Source organism: Empidonax traillii, unplaced genomic scaffold, assembly GCF_003031625.1.
Source record: "Empidonax traillii isolate 1590-97213 ecotype Southwest subspecies unplaced genomic scaffold, ASM303162v1 scaffold481:size658601, whole genome shotgun sequence".
NCBI classification, from domain to species: Eukaryota; Metazoa; Chordata; class Aves; order Passeriformes; family Tyrannidae; genus Empidonax; species Empidonax traillii.
The window spans coordinates 389,459-411,037 of record NW_020955674.1 but is presented as its reverse complement, the minus strand read 5'-3'; the positions used below and the strand labels follow the sequence as shown (position 1 = coordinate 411,037).

Sequence of the window (21,579 nt, the reverse complement as noted above, 5' to 3'; positions counted from 1 at the left end):
TAACTATTCATTGGAAAATTATAAGGGCAAGACTTACATATCCATCAACTTTTTGCTTCTTGTGAGGGAAAATAGCTTTCAGAATATAAACTGGAGTAGCTACTTTTCCTTAGGTGTTAGGTACTAGAGGAGTTTTAATGAAAATCTGCAGATGCTAAACTGCATGGAGGGATTTGATCACAGAACGTAACAAAGGCTGATTCACAGCAAAAGAAGGCACCTGAACAGTGTAATAGTGATAGGTTACATAAACTGTGTAGCTGGATTTAAAATACATTAATATGTGATTTGAATTTGAATTATATTTAACCTATTATTTAAATATATAATTTAATTATTATGAAATGGTCAAATAAAATGTATGTGGTTTATGGTGCTCTTTGTTAATTGCTTTAAAGTTTCTTAGGATCTTTGAGTAATTATATTCTTAGTGAGAAATTTGCAGTAGTGTTATTTACAGAGGATTTAATCTCTGGGTTTTTAATCACTTTCAGGTCTCTTGTAGCTAACCTTGCTGCTGCTAATTGCTATAAGAAGGAAAAGCACCTTGATTTGGAGAAGAACTGGAAGTTGGTGGAAAAGGCCAAAGTTTATTATATAGCGGTAAGTTCAGCCTCTTTCAAATTGCTAAAATTGTTGTTACTGTAGTGGGAGGTTTAAGCAATGAATATGTCTGTTCCATGTGGGTTTGGATGATTTCTTAGGAAGACAAGGAAAGAAAATGAATGCTTCAATTTCACCGTAGTTTGATTTCTTCAAATTTCGATGTACAAATATAGAAGTATGTTTTAGTTCTGTGCTCTCTTAAATTAGTGGGAAAAATCATAAGAACTAAACATTTTCAAAGCTTTTGTAGTAGTGCATCAAATTTACATTTCACATTTTCTACTAAATTGTTGTGAAGGATGCACAAATTATGTAGAAAAACACTATTAGCATAATTATTCACTGCAAACAGTTTGAGCTTATTTGTGTGAACAATCTTAATTGCTATTTATTCCATAGTAATTACTATGGCACCTTATAACTCAATATTTCAGAAACAATGATTGTGACAAATCTCTTGAATGTGGGCGGTGGGGCAAACTGATTTTAATGATGAAATCTTACTTCTTGAATAAAGGGGTCTTGAGGATGGGGCATTAGTAGATTCACAATTAGTATTCTTTTTTTGCCATCCAGAATGAATCAAGCAAAATTAATGTATTTGTGTAGATTACATTTTGGTTTAATAGAATTGGTGAATTTGTTTTTGTCTTGCAAGCAAGCTGATATGACTGATCAAAATTAGCAAACATGAAACATCTATGACAGATTAAAACCTCATAACATGCATGTAATATATGAATTCTGTATGACAGCTGCTTCCATTCTACTACCTGAGCTATGTGGGAACAGCTGGTAAGAAGTGTAAAAAATTGATTATCCAGGAGGAACAAGTTCATTGAAAATACAGTTATTTCTTTTAGGTAGTGTTAACGTCTCCTACAGCCTTGTTAGTGTGCACTGCTGTAGGCTTTACATGGTTGTTATTGATTCTTGTGTATGGCCAAGACTGCCCCTTTATAACTGTCAAAAAATACTTATGACCTTCTCAGTGTACAAAGAAAATAAATCCCACTGCTATGACCATATGTTTGTGCTGTGGTTAAAAAAATACGTAGGGGTATTGTCTACTAATTTTTTATTTCTCTTTGTTGAAGTGTTCCGAGCTCTTTATTTTCCAAATGCAATGCTTGGGAATTAATGCTGTTGGCTTAACGAAAGGCTAAGAGTACAGCTTAAATAAAGAAGAATTTCAAATGTGACCAAAAGTGATACCCTACTGTTTGGTTTTTGGGTTTATTTTTTTAATTTGACCGTGCTTATATATTATACCGTGCTTACCAATGAAACTTCCAATACACAATTTAGAAAAATTAAACTTAGTGGAGATGCTTCAAGAAAGGTGGGAAATATTACATGAGGTGATAAACAGGTTTGTATTTTTTAAGGCATAACCTTCGTCTTATTTTAGTTGTGAAGTCATTCCTCGGTGTTCAGTCAGTTTGATCACTTAAATTTTGACGAGGTGATTCACTACACTGATTTTCATATATATTAAAAGCCCTTCTTCAGATGCCCATTCTGTGACATCCAAGCTTTGACTAAGAGACAAAGAATTATTGTACTAAAATGAAAATAAACCCAAGATGTGCTTATGATAATGAATAGCTAAATAACATTGAAGTGCTAATAGATTTTATTAGGTATTTGTAAAATTACTTCAGATTAGGGAAACCTATGATTGCAGGATGAGATGTGCTGGGTGTTCACTTGTGTAACAAAAGCACTTGAGGATGATCTAAGAGATTTCTAGGACAGTATTATCACTTCAGATTACAGATTGCATGTGTAACTTTACTTAAGGAAAGGAGACAACTGTGCATGGTTCCTCGTGCTACAGTTGTGTTCATGTCCTTTTCTTTCATTTAGCTTCTTTACTTGGGGGTTTGTAGCAATTTACAAGATTAAACGAAACCATGTAGTGAGCAATTACCACTCCTGAGGTAGAGGGTAGCTCTCCGAGTCATTAATTTGTCTACTGTTGTATGTCTTCACTTTAGTCTTATTACCTTCCTTGACTTTTCACTGTGCATATGTTGCTTTTCATTTTCTTCTTTCTATCCAACTGTCACCTATTTCTTGGATTGCATTAGAGTGTATGTCAGTGTCAGATACTTATTCTGGAAATCCATGTCCTGAGATTATCAAACAATCTATTTTCTTGGCAGAATAGGGCAGTTGTTGCTTTAGGACAGGTCTCTGATATCCTGTGGTCATCTGTATGTGCTTCATAGAATAGATAATATGCTTTTCAATGCAGCATTCAGCAGAATGGTCCTCAGATGAAACTTAGCTCTGAAATCTAATCAATTCACAGAGGGAGGAGTAGGTACAAAGGAAAAGATAGTGAAGCCGTGACAGAACCCTTAAAGACAACTTCTGTTACCATGAATGAACACAATACATTTATTTTAGCCATCTGGTAATCAGATCTGGCAGACAAATTAGAGAAAGACTAGCAGAGAATAGGACCCTGTAAATCACAGATAGAAGCAAAATGCAGAGGCTGCCCCAGCTTTCTCAAAGATAGTAAACTTGAAAAGTGTATTTTAATCTTTTTAAATTACTCTATTTTGTATCATTTAGGATAGGTTACATGTACTGTCAAACTCTATGCAATTTCTTCCTCTTCTCAAGATATAATTCCTATGCTAGCAGTAATTTATACCATTGACATCGTATCTTCCAGTCTGTCATACTCATTTCGCTGTGGATCAGCTAGCTGTGCTGCTGGTGTCTGATTAGAATTCACTGTGAGGGATTTTATTTGGTTCCTACTGGGGCTAGAAAATGTCTCTTCCTCAGATACTTCCCTTATTTCACAATCAGTTGAGAGTTATGATAGCACTAAGCACTGTCATTTAGTCTCTGGAACTGTGAATGGGACACAACCTGAGATGAAAATAATCGTAAATTGGGGGAGGAACAGGCATGTCTCTGTTAATTTTTTTTCTTTTTTTTCTCTCTCTCTGAGTCTGTGCTTGCTGTCAGAACTTGCATTTTAGAACTCTTATGTGTTAAAGTTACATCTTACGAACTTGGGTGATAAAATTCCATGTTTGTGCACCTTGTTGTCTTATTTTCAGAGGCATTTAATAAACTGATGGTAGTACTGGATTTATGCAGGCATCTCTAAGAATTCTCTAACGTGTTTTGAGATTTTTGTGTTGTTTTTTTGGTTTTTAAGCTAATCAATTCCTAACACCCAACTGAAATCTATGGGAGTTGCTGGTATTCAATTCCTTTAACATTGTACACAAACATTTTGACACTGTTAATGTAACTTGCATTAACTATATTAGTTAACTATTAATTAACTATAGCTATGAATGTCCACATTTTAGTAAGGCTCAGAATGCAAAGATATTTTTATTGTCGGTGGTTTTGCTAAAAAAATCTAGTAAGAGTTACTTAGGAGAGCAGGAAAACTGAGGAGAATTTTAGTTGTCATTTGACTCCAATGGGCATGTCTGTGTTAACTGTGTATGTGTAAGAAATTTTGCACTTGTTCTTTGACAGTGGGAAGAAAATGGAGAAAATGCTTTCCCTCATTAAAAGCTGCACTTATGAAATCTTAACCGTGACAACTGATATACACAGCTTGCTCATACAGACAGCTGAATTTTAACTTTCTCCCTGTATTTGAACATGATTGTTAGAAGTATGGTGCTTCCCAGATATGTGTTTTCTCATGTTCCGGTTAGCCATCCTTATTTCTGCCAGTTATTTAGCTTTACTCAATTTGTTCTTCAGTCCAACACCTGCATTCATTTAATATGGATGGAACACTGTCATGTGATGCTCATATTATCTTGGTGCTGAAGTAATGTATGCCTTCTTTAAAGTTTCTTCTGTGCTTTAGTTAGGTTTTTTTGTTTGTTCTGGGTTTTTTTCTAAGCACTTCCCTTTACTAAGCTATGAAATGGCAATATTGACTGCAGTTAGGTTCCCAGTCTGTAGTAACTTGAGTCTTAGAATGGATCAGTTAATTAGCTTCCAAAACCCAAGCAGATCTTATTTTAATAAAATACTTGTCTCTTTCCTGTGCAAAGGAAAATACTTGAATGTTATCTGGGGACTGTATTTGAGTTTGTGTTTTGTGGATATAATTTGTAAACTGAAAAAGTTGGTGCTATAAGTGATATCTCTCAAAACTTTTGTAATTAGTATCTACATAGAGTGCCTTGCCATTTCATGTTGAAAGCGCTGCTGATGCTTTTTTGTAGCTCTGAGGTTTATTTCTAAGCAGCTGAATTTTGGGTTATTCACTTTGAGTACTGCCATACAACCTTTTATTAAGAGAAGATAACACTTTCATTCAGTCAGCTTTGCATGGGCTGTTGTTATTTCATAATCCTTAAAAGTGTAAACTGTTTTCTTCTCCTGCTTCCATGTAGCAAATAATAGAGGTTTCTCAGTGGTGGTGCCCTTCAGTTGTACCACACTGAGTATGAAATTTTCTAATGCTGCTTAGATTTGTTAGCCCACAGTTGAATTACATTCAGCACCTTCAGCATCTTTTGTGCTTTCAAAGTGAACGTCAAGTGTAGTTTATTTTGACGATAATGACAGTTCTGATCAAGACCAGGAATTCTGATCTTAGGCTGAGTTTCGAGTAGAAAATGTCATTTGTTGCACCATGTCATAACGAACCCAATGTAACCTACCTATCTGCTGGAGAAGTTTTTAAAACTCCAGCCACTCTGGTATGCTTCAACAAATACTGTGGTATTTTTATATTTATTTTCTTTTAATGCCTAAGTGCTTGTCTAAGCAGAGAGATACTGTGGTAGTGTAGTGGGCTTGATGGAGGAATTATCTGGTTTCAACATGAGTCTGTCAAAACATAAGCTTGATGTCAGCAATGCTTAAATAACATTCTACAGTATTTTACGTGGGGTTTGGCTATTCTACTCAAGAAAAAGTGCTGATTATTTTAACAATATAAGTATAAATGAAATTTCTTTTGTACTGTCTCCTCCTTTCAAAGGCATATTCAGTGAAGGCATTTTTATTGTAATTTACTGCTATGTTAGGTATGATAATTTACAGTGGATTGTGATCATTTTTTTTCTTTGAGATGTGCTAGGGCTCTGTGTGCATCACAGGAAACAAGAGACTGGCAGGAAGCAAAATATTCCCGAGAAGGACATTTGTTTGAATAACTCCACAATAGCTTTTTTCCCCATTGATAACTTTTGCCATAGTGCTCTGGCATCAGTATGCCATTTGACATGCAAAACTATTTCTCACAATAATGAATAGGTTTTATGGCCAGAAAAACACCATTCAGAATATCTTAACTATAGAGAAGACGATGCAACTGGCAACGGTTAGTTGTGACCCTTTTTGATGGCCTGGGATAACATCTCCTTCCTGAAACCCACCATCTTGAGCCATTGTGTTTTCTGGAAGTTATAGCAGAAGTGGGATGCATTTGCTGTGGAGAGATGATACACTCTGTGTCTAACCAGAAAGCAGATCTGCCATTTACTGGCTTTCAAAACAAATATGGGGGAAAAAAACCTTACTCTCTCATAAATATGGAAGTCCTCAGCTTTATTTCTTTGATTAAAATGCAAAAAAAAAAAAAAAAAAAAAAAAAAAAAAAAAAAAAAAAAAAAAAAAAAAAAAAAAAAAAAAAAAAAAAAAAAAAAAAAAAAAAAAAAAAAAAAAAAAAAAAAAAAAAAAAAAAAAAAAAAAAAAAAAAAAAAAAAAAAAAAAAAAAAAAAAAAAAAAAAAAAAAAAAACCAAAAACTTTCTCTAAACTGGCACCCACAGATGTTATGTCATCCTGTGATATATTTAGGATGTGGTGTGTGTTATGCCACCATCTAAGTTATAACTTCTCATATGTGAACAATTTTCTCAAGTAACTTACATGTAAAAGTGAATAAGAAGCTTTTTTCTTACTTCTTTTGAGATGAGGTTTGGTCCTCAAGATGTCACTCTTTGAAGATGAATGCTTTGTACTTTATGCAGAAAAATGCATCATCAACTTCTAAGAAAGGTTGTACCTCCTGTTTCTGTAAGAGAAAATTAACAAGAGTCTGTCTGACATTGTAAAAATATTTATTTCTAAATGTTCACCTCTATATTATTAATTGAATTTTTAATATGAAGAATATACATGTTTCCTTTTCAATCATTCTCCTCCTACCCCAGTAGCCTTTAAATTGCAGATACGCTTCTTCAGCACAGTAATTAGTGAAGTTCAGTCATCGCTCCTTTTATCATGTGATTTTTGGGTGTTTTTTTTAGAAGAATGCATTATTAGAACACTTACACAGCCAGTCTAGCTGCAACAGCCAGGCGGCAATAGCAGTGCCATTTTTCACAAAGAAAATGTTGAACAGGAGCCAAATGTTTGGTGGCAGAGTCTGTTGCTAGGAAATCAAGTTCCTGAGGCGATTAATGACAAAGCAAGCAATAACAAGAAGGCAGAATTACAGATTTAAAAGAGAGGGAGAAAAAAAAAGTGGTTGGTGTTATAATTACCCAAAGAAATCCGTACTCATTAAATTGGCTGTTTTTATGATTGACTTTAATTGGAGGTTAGCTCAGATATTTAGCTCCTTTCCCACCCCTTTAAACACACACATGCACATAATCTGTAGAACTGCAGACTTGTTTTTCTAAGCATTGAGAGGAGCTTGCCCTGTAATTTGATCCCCACTGACAGATGCATTTTCTATGCTGCCATTTTGAATTAACCTATTGTGCAACAATTTTCCTCAGCTCTGTTGAATAAAACATCAAGTCTTATTACCTCAGATGGATTTGATAGAGTAAAAGAATGTACTTCTAGCTGAAGTAGACTATTTGCAATGAGTTCAGTGATTTGAACTCTGCCAACAAGCCCCAATAATTTGTGATGTATACTTAAAGAATGAAAGAGAGGAGAGCCACGTGGGGGGTCTTTTTGGCTGTATGAAGTTCAAACACAAACCTCGGAGTAATATTGTTGTTTGTGCTAAGGTTATTCCCCAAGATCAAACCTTTTCAGATAAAGCATGTTAACTGAGATTTTTTACTATTAAGCAGATTGAGTTTGAACTGGAGATTCTCTTATCCCCAGTGGTTATCCAAACTGTCAGACTACTGTGGGATTAGAAAAATAAAAATAAATCCCCCTCTCCCAGAAACACCAACAGTTGGATTTTACCTCTGAGACTTCTTTTGTGAAGAGAAATTTTCCCTTGTAAAGTTAAACTGGAATAAATGTTGTTTAAAATTTATTTAAAATTCCAAATAATTTGTATTATGTGGCAAGGGGAGAACAGGCTTTCACCTTATTCACTTTGCTGCCCAATTAGAAAAATGTATGCAGTTGGTTCAACAAAATTTTGGCACAGAAATTGGGAGGCAACTGACCCTGACATTTAAATCCTGTCATGTTTCATCGCTCATGTTCAAGACATTATTCCTTACTTGGGGCAAGTGATAAGTGAGAAAATAACCTTTTACAATACCTGTAAGTGAACATACAGAAGTTAACTATAGAAGCTAAATGATGCCATAGCTCTCCGAATTCCTAATCAAACAGTGAAACAATAGAACTGCGCGTATTCTGACCAACAATACCCACGTTACTAATCAGATGCCAATGCCAAGCTGTCTGCTTTGTTAAATACCCAGGTTCCCTGAGGCAAGAAGACAGCTGCTATAACTACTATGAAATTTGGTAGCTCAATCTATTTCTGCTACCCTTGGGCTATCAAGCTACTGTTAATTCAGACCACCCCAATTGGTACACTTTAGGGATTTTTTTTTCAAAGTGTTTGTAATTAAAATGATAAAACATCATTATTACTCCAAAGATGTTGTGTGCGCTTTGCATTTGACAGATACCTACAGAGATAAACCCAGCATGTAATTTTCATTGACATAATGGTTGTGATTGCATTACCCTTTTAAAAGTATATTGCTTTTTAAAAGGGGGGGTGGGGAGAAGAAGGGAAAGGGCATGCTTTTATTTCATTAATAGAACATGTAAGTCTGTTGAAATACTGAATTAGTCTCTTGGTTGCAATCTACTTGTCTGCAAAGGCTGAATTGAGCTTTCTAGCAGGCTGGGGAACGCTGAGAAGTGGCGCTCACCAGGGACAGGGACCCGCTGTGCCACCCCCAGCTCACTGCAGAGACCTCTGCTCCCAGGTGCCTCTGTCTTTAGGGACACCGAGTCTCAAATTGTATGTAAAGTCTGGATAGACCTAACACACTTATTTAAATGTAAATTAAAAAGGGAAGACTTCATACTCTTAAGTGGTGAGGTGAGTCAACTGGAAGGGAAATTTTACTGTAGGTCCCTTTGCATGTCAGGCTTTATTAGATGCTCTCCTTATGAGAGCAGAAGAATTTAGTCTGTTACCATGTCAACTTTCTTAGAGCAAAATCCCTAAACTAAAGCACCATCAAATGAAGGCATTGGAATATCTGAATCAATATTGGTTTCCTCTTGAATTATTTTTTGTTTCAGTACTTCTCCAATAATGTTTTAGAAGAATCGTTAAATTAAGACTGTTCTAAAGACTGAAATTTGGAATTTGTGAATTTTTCTAATTTGACTTAACATATTTGTTTTGGTTGCAAAATTTACAATAAATTGGTAGTCACCGCTCTGTGTACAGTTGATTGAAATGTGGGGTTCCTCCTTTCTTCTAAAAGGACTTGATCTTCTTAGCACGAGGAAATGTCATAGTCTGCATAACCCTGCAATATGTATTATTTGTTTCTGTGTCATCAACTGTTACCTTAAAAAAAACATAGAAATATTGCAACAGTTGTGCTCTGTTTTACATAAAGAAGGTTCATTTCAGCAAAAAATGTGTATATGTGTAACTTGAGAGCTGAGTTAAGCTATTTATGGTAGCCCACTACTTGGTCTGAAGTGAAAATTATAGTTTCATTTATTGTTTACTCTTGTAATAGGGACAGTGCAGTTGCTTAAATTTTTTTTTTTTTTTCTTGAAAAGAGGTATGAAGAATGAATTGCTTTGAAATGAGCACTCTGAAATGATCGTTTTTGGGCTTGATATGTCAAAGCCAGTAACTTTTGTACTAAAATTATGGAATGGTAAAATAAGCTCAAAACCTGAACTGTACTGAAGGGCATTGATCTACTGGCCTTGCCAGGATAGGAACCTGCAGGCTACTTTTTGGTTCTGCAAGAAACCGTTACAACTTTAGAAAGTAAAAATGTTTTTACAGCATAGGTAATCAATATCCTAAAAATCTGTGTCAAGAAAATTTTAGTGCTACAGTGTGCTTAGCAATTGTGTACGCAGAGTAAAAAAGCTATTTTGCAAAAATGCCTCTGCACAGATGTTCAGTGATAACATATTAAGCACATTAATAGTATGCTTTGCAGATTGAGCTTTTTACAACTTTGTGATAAACTCTTTAGCCCGTTAGGAGACAAAAGGGCTGAGTCCTGCAAGCCTTATTTGTTATCAGGTTTATTTGAAACAGGAATTGACTGATTCCTAAAGCGGGCTCTGGAAGTTCATTTGAAAGAAGCTGCTGAGAAGTTTTTTGGTACGGCTGTATTCCTTCTAGTTGTCAGTTCAACCAGCAGTGCACTTGGTCACCTTGGTAAATGTGCTTCAGACTGTCTGGTTTGGTCAAAAGATAGAAGATGCTCCTTTTTTCTTTCAGTTTTCCTTTAATTAAGGTAGAATGCTAAAGGAAATACTACATTCTCTGAATAAGTAATGACTGCCACTTTTGAAAAACTTTTTAAGTTGGAGAAGTGGATGTAGACAAGGTTTCTTTCTAAGACATAAGCAGACCATGCTGGTAGCAGGTAGGGCTTGATAGATGAAACATCCTTTTAGCTATATGAACAAGATAGAAACACCAGTACTAATCCTTGCAAAGGCTTGACTTAAACAAAAGCTAAGAGCCCTTAGATGTTGTCCACAATAGAAGGATTTTGCTGATGCAGCTGCTGTGGAAAACCATCCTGGGGATTTACACTTCTTTCTGGCATAAGCACCCTAATGTGGAGGCAGCTTGTAACAGCTGCTGTACCAGCACAAATGCTCTCACCTGCCCAGACAATCATACTTGCACCAATGTTACTATTGGCAGGACTGTGTTGGTTAAGGACAACGTGGTTTTCTCGTGTTTCTAAATAATGTAGCTGCTTGAGCAAAATGACTTAATAAAGAGCTGGCCATAATATTCACCATAAGTACTTAGACCTTATAGTCCATAAATATTGCAAAGCTCTTTCTAAATCAGGTTTCCCGCATGTGGTACATGGCTAACAGTTCTAGTCCTTGAAGGTGTGTAGATGAGATCTGGTTTGTTACCACTTTTTATGGTGGTTACTGAAGTTGATTTGCAGAATGCCACTGCTCCTAATAGTTTTTGCCAACTATGCTATTGCCAGATGCAATATAACAATACTTTCCTGCAAATTTGAAAATGGTGGGAAACAGCAGTTAACAGTATTTAGCATGAAATATGCCTCAGCATATGCCTGTGAACATGTCTTTTTAAGACCATATGGAGTATAATTGGTGCTGAGCAACATTGAGGTGTTTTGTGAAAAGTAAAGGCTAAGCATTATAAAAAGTCATAAAATCTAAAAGAATGAGACAAATGTTAGAAGTGGGAGAAAGAAGGGGGTAGTGAATATTCTGTCTTTCTCTCTGCGTAACCTGAAGTTAGAGACCATAGTATTTTTCGTAGATTTTTCTTCACAGTAGGGTTAAAATTAAGAAATTCAGCAAAACTATGTCAGGTAGTGGATATGGAAGATGGTATGAGTAACTGGAATGAAGCAGAAACAACCTTGTGATTCGCTGAGAACACCCAGGAGAATATTGGCATTTATAGCTGTGCATACTGTCATTGGCACTGATCACAGCAAAGTAAGGTAAGAATGAATATCTCCTTAAATATGAATTTCCTCTGTCCTTTGAGGACTGGAGTCAAAACTGATACTTTTTACTCGTTTAGTTATTATTAAGATAGCTTATTTCTATGAGACAATTTAGAATTAATAGAGCAATGTGCTAAAATTTAAATTCCTCACAATTTTATTGATTTTAATCATGAACTGTAGCTGAATGTAGAAAAAAAAGTCACAAACTGTAAGTGATTGGAAATTTTCAACAACACGAAGGATCCAATTTTCTCTGAAGAAAGAGAGAAATTTTCAATGAGCATAGATCTAAAGGATAGCAAGTATTCATTCCCCACAACCAGTGCTGTCCCTAAGTGCTTCTTTATACTGCTGAGAATGGGCTGAAGAGAGTTTCTGCTGAGCACTGTAGATTCTTATCTGCCTAATTGAGCCATCATTTGTTGACATGAGGGTAATCATGTGACCTGCTTTTAATGCATTTCACAGTAACAGCAGAAGTGGAAAATGTAGTTCATGGAAAGAGAGTAGAAAATGTTAAAATTTTTTAGAATGACTTCCAATATGGAGTACTGTGAAGTTTGTATTTGCAGCAGAGTCAAATGCTTGAACCTTAAATACATTAAATACATTAAATAAAATTGTTGGGTTTTAATTATCTTGAAAACATTGAACTTCTTTATATTACAAAGCCTGCAGACTTTGAAAATATGAATTTAATAAGTTCTTAGTTTTATCATTATGATGATAAAATTATATCAGTAGAATTGAAAGCAGGTGTCATCTTTCTTTTCTTTGAAAAGAAAATACAAGAAAGCACAAATACAGTAATCAGCCCAATTGCAGAGTTGGTATCAAGGGTTGTACAATGGTAAAAGTAAGAACAGAAAACATCCAATATTATCATTTAGTAGATAGGTATCAGAACAGGGTGCTTAAAAACCCTGTAATTGAAGGCACATTCTCTGCTTTATGACCTTCAGTCATGCTCCCTATCCAAATAACCCATTCCATAGAATGTAGCATTACAGGCTTAGTAGTTGTTTTGTTTGTTTGTTTCCCAACACCGGTTTGAAGGATCTCACCTGTAAGCAAAGTTAATTTCAATTTTTTTTTTTTTTTTTTTAATAAATGATTACTGGCTGCTCTGTTGATGAAGTGGTATCATAGGTTGAAAAACAGGGGTACAGCAGCAAAATCGCTTTAGAATTACGTGTAGAAATCAGGTAACCGAGGAACCTGAGGCTGATAGCACTCTGAAGGTTGGCTTACCACTGAACAGATAATCTCAATGTGCCTGTGAATTTTCATATCACTAGCAGTCATGTCATGACTGACCTGACAGGGAAGAGTATGAGAAGAGTACTTCAGTCTTTCTGCAACTGCAGATCTATGTGGGAAATCCTCTAAGCTGAAAATAGTTGACAGCTGGAAGAGTATTGTACGTGCCTCTCTTGTTTTACTCTTGTCTAGACATCCACTTGTGGCTACTGCTGGGATGTGATACTGGACTAGGAGGGACTTTGAACTGATAATTTGCTATTGCAGCTTTTAAGTTCAAAAGATTCATGTCTTGCACCTCTCATTCTTGATTTTTCACATAGTGTGAGAAGAAAAATGGGAATAATAATGAAAAGTAAGACAAAAGCACTAGAGGTTAAAAATAAAAATAGAAATCTTTAGATGCTGGGAAAAATAATCTCCTGGGTATGTTATAACATAGTATCTTACTCTTTTGCATGAAAAGAATATATGTGTTTTAATGTTTCATTTTCAGAAATATTGTGATAGTACAGTGCAGTACAGCTCACCATTTGTGAGCCAGGGTAGATCATTTACTGTGTTTCCACAGTGTTCAAGCTATTGGTTTTAGATTTGAAATTAGATTTTGTTAAGCTATAATTGTCTTAATCCTGTGTTACCAACCAGAAAGACACTCAACAATTAACATCTACCCTGAAGGCAAATGTTTTAATTCTGACTGTAAAATGTAATAATATGTAAGTAAGTAGAAAATTCAAGGGTGAATTTAGTCATTTCATATAGAAGGCAACACCTAGCATGTTACCCAGGAGGTGAATTCCATTTTCTAAGCTGAAGGCCACAAATGTCCATAATAGCTAAAAATCCACAGTTGAATCACAGTCGGAATATTTGACCCGGTGTCATCCTTGCCTCCTTGTTTCCCAGTATGGGGGAATAATTCATACCATTTAACAGAGTCTGGGATATTTTGGTGCTAGGTGACATTTGCCAGGAAGGAAGAACACTTCCACATTTCTTCCCATTCTTCTCATTTCAGCCCAGTTAGATTAGAATGTAGCAAACCTTAAACTTCACTCTTGCTTCATCCATTTACTCCTAACATAAATATATTTGTGCATATGCACCTGATTCATCAGTTGGGATTTGGGAGTAATTTTCTCCTCCTCCTAACAATAATTAAGCAGTATTGTTATAGTAAGAGGGATTTTTTTTCCAAAAATCTAGATTCAGTCATCATCTTGTCCTTTCAATCTTATTAGTAGCATATGTATTATAATGCTAAAAGTAGTCACTGACATTTTATTTTAAATAGATACTACTTAATATTTCATCAGTTTTACACCATCGTCCTCTCCTCTTGTTACAATTCAGCTAAGTTTTCAATTTAAATTATAGCTAAGTTTTAAATTATTAGAAAATACGTAGCTTTGTATGGAACTCATGGAAGCTTCTTCCACTGGCAGCTGGAAGACTCTTAAAACAAGAAAAGAAAACCGCCCAAAAAAATCTTATTGAGTATGTGGCCCCTTTAGTAAGCATATGAAGTTTTAGTTTTGACAGCTGAAAATGTCCAGTGGAAATCCATTTCTTTTTTTAGTATATCAAGAAAAGAGGAAATTGAGATGATAAGAATCTTGATTTGTTGATATGGCCACTGGCAAAAAATTAGTGTTGCAGAGTGACTCGTCTGCATTAGAAGGGCAACAGTAACCTACAGCTAAATAAAAAGAAAAAAAGTTACATCGTGTGCTTGCTCTTATGTTTTGCTTATGTGCCTTAATTATCTTAATTGAAGTAAGATTAAATACTTATTATGACATCAATGAACTGAAAATTTGCGTTATGAATAGGCAAAATCTTGGAGACAATCCTTTACAATCCCAGATATTTGTGCCGAATCTAGAATTTGTTTATACTCCCTTCAAGTTGAAGAGCTTTGGCTAAATATGGAAGTTTTGATGAAATGCATAAAGTGTATTAGCTGTAAATTCTACATGAGAAATATTTGTTTTGGAGTTCTGTTTGCCTTCACTGATAAGTTTGCCTAGCAATACTCAGAAATGATGACTGCCCTGAAACGGATGATGGTTCAAAATTAAGCCTTGTGCAAATTAGGAGTTAATATTTGCCTGGTACGACAAATAAGTAATAAGTTTTAGAGCAGGCATAGAAGCAGTTCCCAAATTCAAATCTCTTGTTTAAAAGCATTAAAACCTTTTAGAAATCTTATGAAATACTGTGGGTTCTTCTTCCATGTCAATAATGTTTATTGCCACAAATGTTTGAGAATATATTATAATAAACTATCTAGTTCTTCCCAGGTGTTAAAGGATTTTTATTAATGACTCATTTGGCTTTGTAATTGCCATAAAGTTTTTTTTTCATTACCAAAGCCTGTGACTAGAAGACAGCTTTCCCAAAATTTCTCAGTACACTGGTTTTTATATTGAACTTTATAGTTTGTTTATTTTTCAAAAGCTCTTAGCTTGTAATATCTGATATCAAGTAATTTTTTGTTTAAAATTCATTGTAAAAGGGCACACATATGGTTGATCTGTCTTTGTTTTATTTTGCATGGCCTTATTTGGCATAATGTTTCAAATAATGGAACACCACAGATCCTTCAGCCCCAAAATATTCTCTGCTGTTTGGTCATAATGGGCCAGAAAAAATGGATTTCATTCTTTTGTCGTCTTTATTCCCTCTGACTTCCCATATTAAAAAGACTGCTGCCATTTTGCAACAAAATTCTGGATTTTAAATGTATGGAAGCAGAGGAGTTATGCTGCAAAGATGGTTGCTTTGGTCTCCAGAGAGAGATCCTTTCTTTACATCTCCTTAGACCTCAGCTTTTTTCACGATAATGTTCTCTATACTTTGTCTTTTATTTTATAGTTTAATTTGCTCATGCCACATGGGAGATTTCTGTTGGCTAGTGTAATTTGATGTGAAATATAAAAATTCATCTTGTCATTCTTGGAATCTCTTCTGCTGATGAGCTGCAGGATTCGGTAGCCCAAAGTCACGTGTGCCTTTAAAACTGAGTCATGGACCTCGTAAATCATCTAAAGAGCAGTAATGGTACAATCTGCAGCAATTGTCATACATAGAAGGTGTGAGTTTTTTTTTTCACAATGTGGAAGGAAATTAAACGAGAGGGAGCAAAGAGCACTTTATAAAGGAGTTAAAGCACTGTGGGTAATGCTACTCATGTTTTTATTCAACATATTTAAGATAATTTGTTAGGATGTGGGATACCCCATTTGTTTTACAATGTGGTTTTCCTGAAAGGGTAGCACCGGTTAAGCACAATAAAGCAAACAAATCATTTTCTCTAGACATATGTGGTTGAAGTTCGGTGGTTGGTGGTGGTAGGAGCCCCAGACTAGCAGTGCTTGATATACCTTGTGCTAATACAAGCACGTGTGGTTGATAGTTCAAATGTAGCAGTAAATTTAAGCGTAATTTTTCTCCAATTTTGCTCATATTTTTGTTATATATGTCTCAACGTTTTGTAAGAGATTATGTTCTAGTAAGATCACCCAAATATTTGATGCATTATGTTGACTATGCTGTATAATTATTAATTAAAATTTTGTTAACATTTAATTCCACACTGTCATATATTCATAATGGATATTTGAATTTTTAATATAAATGTTAGTGAGTTTACTAAAAATATCACTTGTCATCTGACTCCAGCGAGCTAATCCTGAAAAAGGAAGAAAAACCCAGAAAAGGTAATTTCATTTCAGAAAATAAGTTTTCAGATACTAACAAGTTAAATGCAAAATTACTCACACTTTCAAGTTGCTGCTTTGTCAAAATGGATTTAGAGTTAGGGAAATTCCTGTGGATTTAAGTGAATTCTCCCGAGAAGTGGTGTACGTGACAGAAATGAAGAAAACTACTTAACTTGCTATGAAATGCACAACATTTATTATCACTTTCAAAGCTGATATTTCATGCATTTGTAGCTGTTTATGACTGGCTCAAAAGCCAGTTGGATGGCTGCTCTCAGAGGTGGCCATGCTGCTCCTGCAGCATTACAGCAGGAGTACTGACAGTTGGTTTTAACTGAATGGAGTTGTGCTACTTAAAGCAATGCTTTGTTTAGGAGCACTTTGTGGTTTGATTGATCTTGATGGTTTAAGGTGCTCTCCGAAGTTATAGGAATGTACTGTAATACAACTGTTCAGGCGTGGGTTGGACAAAGTTATTGTCATTGATTTTCCTTTTAAATTCAAAACCAAGAATTAACCTCGTCCTCTCTATTTGCTTTAAATCAATGCTGTTCATTGCGTAAACTCCTTTCTTTCCCTTCTTTTTATGTCACTGTCATTAGATAATCAAACATATATAAAACTGGGATTTAGATACTGCTTGTGTTCCTTAAAATACTTTCTTCAACAGAATAAAAAAGAGATATAAATAATAAAGAAAACCATGGAACAAAATAAGAGCAACATTTACAACTCTTGAGCAAGCTGAGTGTGAGAAGTGCTAAAGGAAGAGTAGGAGATCATAGCCATGCTGTAGGGAAACGTGCACAAAATACCCTCTTCAGCCTTCAGTAATCTGCAGCTCAAGGTCTTCCTCAGATAAAGGCATGTTGCTCAAGAGTTCTTGAGGTTTATCAGTTTTTCATATGTAAATGTAAATAATAGTTTTTCTAACTCTTCCCTTTGGGGCGTCCTGGAATAACAAGTCATTCACTTCAATAGTGTGTGGATGGAATAAATTTTTTTTTGTTTTAAGCTTGCCACATGGTAGTTTTATTTGATGTCCTGTAGTCCCCATAGTATGAGAGGCCCTGAGCAGTTGTTCCCTGAGTCCTTCCTGATGCTAGAAGCTGTGTCTTTTTGGAAAGGGGGAGTTTGTATGAGATGGTTGACATGGAGTGAGCAATTACGTGAAAGAAGGGTGACCACATATGGATCTTGTTACTGTGGGTAAGTTGTGAGGAAACACTTCTAACTTTTGAAGTGGAATAGGTTAATTTGTGCAAAGGCTTTAAAGTCCTAAGACTTGCCTGCAGAAACTAGGAAACAATAGTGTGGTAGTCACTCCACTGTTACATGAAAAGTGTTGAATGCAGGGGAGCTGCAAGATGTACTTTTCTTCTAAAAACATGGATAAGCTACAAGTCTTTCTAGAAATTACCATGGAGTGCAAACTGTATTGAAGGTTACATTTGATGATCCTGGAGGTCTTTTTCAATCTTAACAATTCTATTATTCTATCACAGCCTAGTTTACTGTATATATATTTTCCAATGTGGACAAACCAAAATACAGCAAGTGTACATAGGCTTCTATTTTCTGTTAGTAGCTTAATCCCTCCTTTTTTTCAATCTCATAGAAAACATAGTATCTCTTAATTTTGTAATGCCACATGGTTGTGACATCCTGGCTCTAAATTTCATAGCTCTGGTTTTCTTACTCTGTCTTCATACACCAAGTCTGCCTGCAATCACTGAGTCCTTCTTCTGATTCTCAAGAGCTGGACACTGTATTTTGGATGAGGATGTATGACTGTAATTTATTCAGAATTTTTTCCTGAACTTTGCTCTTTTTTTAGTTATGAGCAATGAGTTTTTCCCAAGTAGGTAAACTTTGAGGGTATGTCTGGTTGTTTTTTTTTTTTCTTGTTTGAGCCTCTAATATCAAACCAGAAAACTGTTCTTTACTCATTGGAGTGTCTGTGGAAGACCAAGGATAGAATGGTATAAATGCTCTAATGATGGAGAATTGGAGATTAAAAGATACAAGAAAAAAATCATTCACCTAGCTTTTGGGAGGGTGAGGACAAAAGGAATTAATCCATTGACAGCAGATGAGAATAGTGCTTGTCTGAAGCCCTGAGTTGATATGTCTGGTTTGGTGCTGGTGGTGAAGAAGAGGGCAAACTGGATGAAGACTGCTTCCCAGAAATCCGTTTGCTGGTTTGTAAGTGGTTTCTGATAGATCAGGTTTCATGAAGTTGAAAATCCCACACATAAGAAATGAAAATCAATCTTGCTTATGTTGTTTTACATCATTTTTGAATTGATATGCAAAGCTTTTTTTTTTTTTTAAGGTAATCGTTCTGTGCATTTGTTTTGCGTTGTTTAGGCAACTCACAAAGTGTTGCATATGTGGGTATCTCCCAAGATTGTAGACTTGTGCTACTTTAAAAACATAAGATTATTACAATAATAATCTTATAATAATAATACTGTATATCCAGTAGCAGTAAGTTAAAAAAAAAAACAAACACAAAACCACAAAACAAAGCAAGAAACCACCAACACAAAAACCCAAACAACAACAAAAATGTAAACCCAGCAATTGCCCCAAAACAAAACTTGGTAATTATAAAATCTGGGCTGCTACACATGGCTTAGTGCCAGAACAGTCAGTGATGTGCAAAGAACCAGTCATAGCCTGAAAAGAATTTTATCACAGTGCCACCCTCCTACACCTAACCCTGGCAGTTGCCTGTAGCTTTGCTCAAAATTAGGCTATAAAAACCATTTCATGTTTTCACAGCAGCAAATATTGTTACTCATACAGGCTGTTGTGCAGACCACTTATGATTTGTAAGGTTAGATTTATAGATAAACATAACAAAGTAATCAACAAATACTTTCAAAGAAAATAATGGGAAGCTGAGGAGGACATAGTGGCCATGCACTGATGCTTTGTGGAATGCTTTTTTTGCAGTATTGCTGGTTTTTTAAGTAGGCTGAACATGGCTTTTGTGAAGCATGCGTGGACTGTATTTCTGCCCAGGCCTCAGAAGAGCATGTGTACCTTTAGATATCATCTAATTTAATTTCTTTTTCTTTGGATATGGTCTTAGTGGGACCCCCCTATATACAGTGCATGTGTTTTACCCTGACTGCCTTCCATGAGATCCTTTTCTAGACTTTTTCTGTACAGATATGCTAATCTGTTTTGCCTTCAAAAAAACATTCATACTGTGATGGTTTGGACCTGGCTCCCTGCCAAATGCCCAAACTCACAGTAACAACTCCTTCCCCCTCCCTTCTTCCCTTAGTGCAAAGGGAAAAAAATTATAAAAATTGCAGAACTCGAAATTAATCTAGTTTTATAAAAATATATATTTTACATTTATTACAGTTATAGACAATTAAAATACTATGTACACAGCGAAGGGTATCCAAACACCCTCCAAAGGGAAAGGGAAAGGGGAAAAAGGGACAAAAGGGACACAGAACAGATATACCCAATCAAACCCAAGAACTAGCAAAATAAATCTCACCACATCCCTCAGAAAAGCAAGATCGCCAGACACGACCAGCACTCTCCAACCTCCCACGTGGCAGACCAGTGGTCACTGCAGGCCTCAGCCTCCAGATAAGTGAGACCAGCACAAGGACCCACTGCTCCTGAACCTCGCCAGGAGAGAAGAGCGTGAGGTCTCTCATCTCCAACTTATTTATACCCTGGTTTATGTAAAAATCCTATAGAATACTGGGCACATGGCCACTTCCTTGGTTACGATCTGGTTACCAGGAAGGCCTAGACCAAAACCATTGCACACACCTTCTTTGTGTCTCTTCTTGAATTACAGGAATACATTTGTCCGTGTAACCTGGTAGTAACTTTACACACACAGTCTGGTGGTAATAAATTACTTTACTTATCTTGAGTGAGGGTGGGCACAGTGTGTGCGAAATCACATATGAGTTACTGCCCTGGCATTGTCGTGTCTTGTGTGGGACACACAGGTTCCTGGGGCTCATCCCAGGGTTAGCTAAATTGATATCCCATACATTTCCTAAGCAGTTCTTTTGTGGTGCATAATTATATGTGGCAAAGAATTAGAAGTCTTGACATGGAGCTTGTCAGCATCCACATTCAGAATAGTTACATGAGCAGGAACTGAGTTGTTTTAGGTTGAATAGTGCAGTATCATAAATGTTTCTGCTGTGGCAAAATGCATCCAGCTGAGTCTTCTCCCCTGTAGGTTACCACTAACGGAACAACACTCCAAAAGATAACGCTCATACTTAGAATTGAACTCTGAAATGTAAAAAAAGAATCCATCCATACAAAGGGCTAATGATTAGCAGTAACATTGTTGCCACCTCAAGGATAGTTTTTTCCTGTGTATCATTGTTCACAGTACAAGTTCGCTCGTAAATACCAAGTATATGTTCTCAGGGAAAATCTGAAGAGTGTTTTCTTGAATATACCAAACAAATTGAGTATTCCAGTTCTTTTCTTTTAACACAAATATCTTCTGGAAGACTAGTCTCTCACAAAAGTGGATATTGATGTGGTACCCATGTGGGACAGAAAAGGATTGTTTGAGCTCACTGAAGTGAAGTCTTCCACCCCTTTTGTAACAAATACAGACACCAGTAGATGAATGAGTGTTACAGCTGGTGCCTGTCGTGATCACATGTTCTGCTTATGGATCTTGTCTTACTCTAGACTTGATGTATTACAATAATTGAAGTAATAAACTTCATAGTGAAAGATTCAAAGTGTAAAATATACAGCTTCTATACAGGCTTGAAATGCCTCCCTTTTATTAAACTGAGGGTTTGAGGGTTAGGACAGCAGTATTTCTGTGGCTTTTTTTTTTTTTTTTATGAAAAGACTGAAATGTTTGTTCTATTTCTAGTGAGTGTAGGTGGGAGAAGGCAACATTTTGTTAAACACATGCAACTATAACAACATTCTAACAGGATCAATGTTAACTTATAAAAATTTCTTTCACATTTAAATAATAGATAAGGCTGAAGTCTCCCACTGAAGTTTCTACACGGCATACCCATTTCACAAAGAACTTCATTCTTTCATAATGATGCTTTTAATTCT

The 21,579-nt window shown here is 35.7% G+C and overlaps 1 protein-coding gene across 3 annotated transcripts in view; it reads left to right on the top strand.

Moving 5' to 3' along the window:
* Positions 1-21,579, top strand: part of ADK (adenosine kinase) — a 274,114-nt gene that overhangs the window by 127,828 nt on the left and 124,707 nt on the right. For all 3 annotated transcript variants that reach the window (XM_027896130.1, XM_027896128.1, XM_027896129.1), the window contains exon 6: positions 495-603. In XM_027896130.1, the coding sequence (XP_027751931.1) occupies positions 495-603 (109 nt within the window). The remainder of the gene's footprint in view (positions 1-494; positions 604-21,579) is intronic.